Source organism: Echiichthys vipera (genome assembly GCF_963691815.1).
Source record: "Echiichthys vipera genome assembly, chromosome: 5".
Lineage (NCBI taxonomy): Eukaryota > Metazoa > Chordata > Actinopteri > Perciformes > Trachinidae > Echiichthys > Echiichthys vipera.
This window is the reverse complement of record NC_139830.1, coordinates 25,237,748-25,240,995: the sequence shown is the minus strand read 5'-3', so window position 1 is coordinate 25,240,995 and position 3,248 is coordinate 25,237,748. Positions and strand designations below refer to the sequence as shown.

At 39.1% G+C, this 3,248-nt stretch overlaps 1 protein-coding gene across 1 annotated transcript in view; it reads left to right on the top strand.

The window, feature by feature from the left end:
• Positions 1 to 802: 802 nt before the first annotated feature.
• The window catches only part of cntn5 (contactin 5), a gene marked incomplete at its 3' end in the record, with an annotated part of 89,254 nt that continues 86,808 nt past the window's right edge, over positions 803 to 3,248 (top strand). Inside the window, exon 1 of the mRNA XM_083914608.1 lies at positions 803 to 872. Within this exon, the coding sequence (XP_083770734.1) occupies positions 818 to 872 (55 nt within the window). The 5' untranslated portion in view covers positions 803 to 817. The remainder of the gene's footprint in view (positions 873 to 3,248) is intronic.

Below are 3,248 nucleotides of genomic sequence, written 5' to 3'. Positions count from 1 at the left end.
TTATTATCACTAACAATTTTTTATCTTTTTTTAAATGTGGTGCACATTTTGTTATTTGTAAAAAAAAAGTGGTTGCCACTGATGACACCCAAAGGAAAATTATTGGTTGCCATTTTCTCCAAATGGTTGCTGGTATCTGTAACTGTCGAGCCCTGTGAATAGTAATAATGCGTTTGTACCACATACAGTATGCGTATTTGTTTGAAATATCAAGAAACACAGGCTCTGATTCTCTTTTTTATACATCAGTTACTGAAGCGGTAGTAAAAAGAAAATACTAAAACTTTTACGATCCTCGTAATACGATCCTGTAATTTAAAATAAGTTTAGTATTTCCTGTAATATATATATTTGCATGAGAGCAACTAACTGCGATGACGATAAGTAAGCAGAGTTAAAGGATTGGTTTGAAAATACTGACATGTCCGTTCTGATGCTACCCTTTCATACGGAGAGGACGGTCAACAATAAATAATCTTCTGATTAGGATTAAACCTTCCTGTCTGTAGCTGAATAGTGTTGGCCTACACTACTGTATTTTAACATTGGTCTTAGTGGTGGTACTTGAGAGAGCCTGATATTTTCTGAGGTGGTACATCATGTACAAAGTTTGAGAACCACTGCTCTAGCCTGTTGTGTTAATTTACATGAAATAGTGGATACGGAGTATCATGTATGACTCATCCTTTGTTGATCTGAATCCTTCCACCAATTCATATTTTTTTCTTCCTTTTATTAAATCTCTGCTTGTAGGCACAGCTTTAATGAAGAAGCAGACCTGCTAACATTCTTGCAGAAGGGACCCTCTTCAACAAGTATGGGGTCACCATGGAAACCATTTCTCCTCCTGTCTGTCATCAGTGGTCTTTCAGGTAAGCAATTCAAAAGGCAGTGATGAGAGACGATAATATTACATATTCGTACAGAATGAATCGTAAGTGCTGGTTTTAGAGGAAATTGTATAGCACACACTCTACTCTAATGACATGGCAATTAACACTGCTGGGGGACATTCGTTTATGGAAGTGAAAGTTCCCTTGTGTCTCACACTTTGTTTCTTTGAAATGATTAATTTTGCATTTAAATCTGAGTAGAAGTGAATAAACCATGGCTAATTGATCATTCCTTTTCTGTTAGGCTCTTGAGTCTTAGATATTTGTCAGGGGTTTCCACACCTTTCCAGTAAAGGTCTATGGCAGCTGTAGACAGCAGGGGCTCTCAGAAAAACATCAGCCAGTGACAAGCCCAAATTACTGTTGTAGTTTCACAGTCCTATTTGCATGGCATAATTTGAATAGCAGGGTTGGTTATCCTGGCAAAGTACCTGAGAAATATCTTCTGTTAGTGTCTTGGTGGCTCAGGAGAAGTATAACCTCAACATGGCGAGTTTTCTGGTAGAATATTTTTACTGGTCTGATTAGTAGTTAATGCACAATTTCAAGTTTCAGATCAAGTGCTTCCTTGGTCAGTCTAGAGCATAGGTTTGCCTGTCTAATGGATTATACCCTTTTAATGGTTCTTTCAACCCACCAGAGGAGAGTTCATGCACTCTGTGGCTCTTTCTGAGCTCCGTTTCTGGGAGTCAAACACACAGCGCTGACCTCAGTCGTCAGCTTGTTAAACCATACTATTAAATGGAGACGACTGTTTCAAAACTTTTGACCATGTCTCTTGAGACTGCTGGATTCTGGATAAATTGTGGACAATTGTTATTCACTTTTGGTTTGACGGGTTGGACAAAAACAAGAAGGTTAACAAGGTCCTACCTTCGTATATCTAACATGGTAGAGTTTTAAAAGGTGACATTTTGCATGCCAACGGTTTATAGCCTTGTGTAACGTGTTACGATGCCTTGACTCTGCTATAGCTTGTAAAGTATTTTAAACAGCAAACCCAGCGTGAAATAGAACAAAGGTTAATCACTGTAATCCACATTCTGTATCTAACATTTTCACACTGCTGCTCTTTGGAAATATGTATGTGCTGTGATTTCCATGTGCCACAAATGTCTATTTGCCAGAAGAGCCTGTGCTGGCCTTGAGTAAGAAAACAGTTGGCTTTCATAGGACTATTTCTGTACGCCATATTGTGCATGTTGCAATTGTTCATTTTCATCTACGTTTGAATCCCATAAGCATTTCAAAAGGTGATAATTATTTTCTCAAGAAGATAAGGATCCACCAAGATAAGGATCAGTGTAAAGATATTTGCACATTGAGTCCATAGTTTTTATTTATTTGTATCCGTCCAGTGTATTTTCTTATTGTATAGGTTGTTAAAATTCCCAAATACAAGACAAAATGCTAATGCTTTGAACACTTGCTACTTCTCTTTCATTTCCTCTCTCTACTGGAGAAACCCAGCTATCTCCCCTCTCTGCTCGCGGCTTGCATTTGGCACCGCGGCTACTTGAAGGAGCTGAGCTGTCCTCCATCTCTGTCTCCATCCATACACTGTGTGCTGTCCTCATCTTCTTTTTCATCCTACTCATACTTCTACTCACCCATGCTCATCATCCACCTGCATATACTGTAGATATCTGACCCGTTGAAAGAGCAGACAAAGTGAATCCATCAGATTGGTTTGGATGATGATGTTTGCATTTGTGGTCAAATGGCTTTAGACGGATCCAAAAAAGCAGAAGATCGACCCTGGCCTGAAAACTTTGTTTTTTGGGTTGGTGTGCAAATGTGATTTACACAAGGTGAGGTCACATTTAAACGTGCGACAATTTAAGACAAAAAATAGGGACTTTGTGTGCAAAGGCCTTGAGATAGAATTAGCCACTTTTATGAAGCTGTCAGTTTAAAAGCCAGTTTAGCACTATAGTATGATCTAGGGATGAACGTGAGTAATCAATTCCTTGATTACTCAACATTACGTAGTAATGTGTAGTGGAGTGGAAAGCACCACAATGAATGAGGAACAGCTGTTTTGTGAAGTTGGAATGAGGAGTAATCTATTCAACACAAAAACCTAAATAAATGTATTGTTGAAGCTAAACAGCACCAGATAAGGTACAAAAAGAGCAGTCTTGGAGGATATGAGTGTGTCTGGCAGAGTGCATGTGCGTATGTGTGTGGCAGAGCAGAGTGTTGGGAGATGGAGTGATGAAGCTGGCTCCTTATTTATGAACACATTGAAGTCAGCTGGTGCGCGGGAAAATTGGAAAAATGTAAAATGTCGGCACAAGGTAAAGTACTTAATCTGGCCCTTGCTCTGGATATGCGGTCCAGTATTAATCTCTC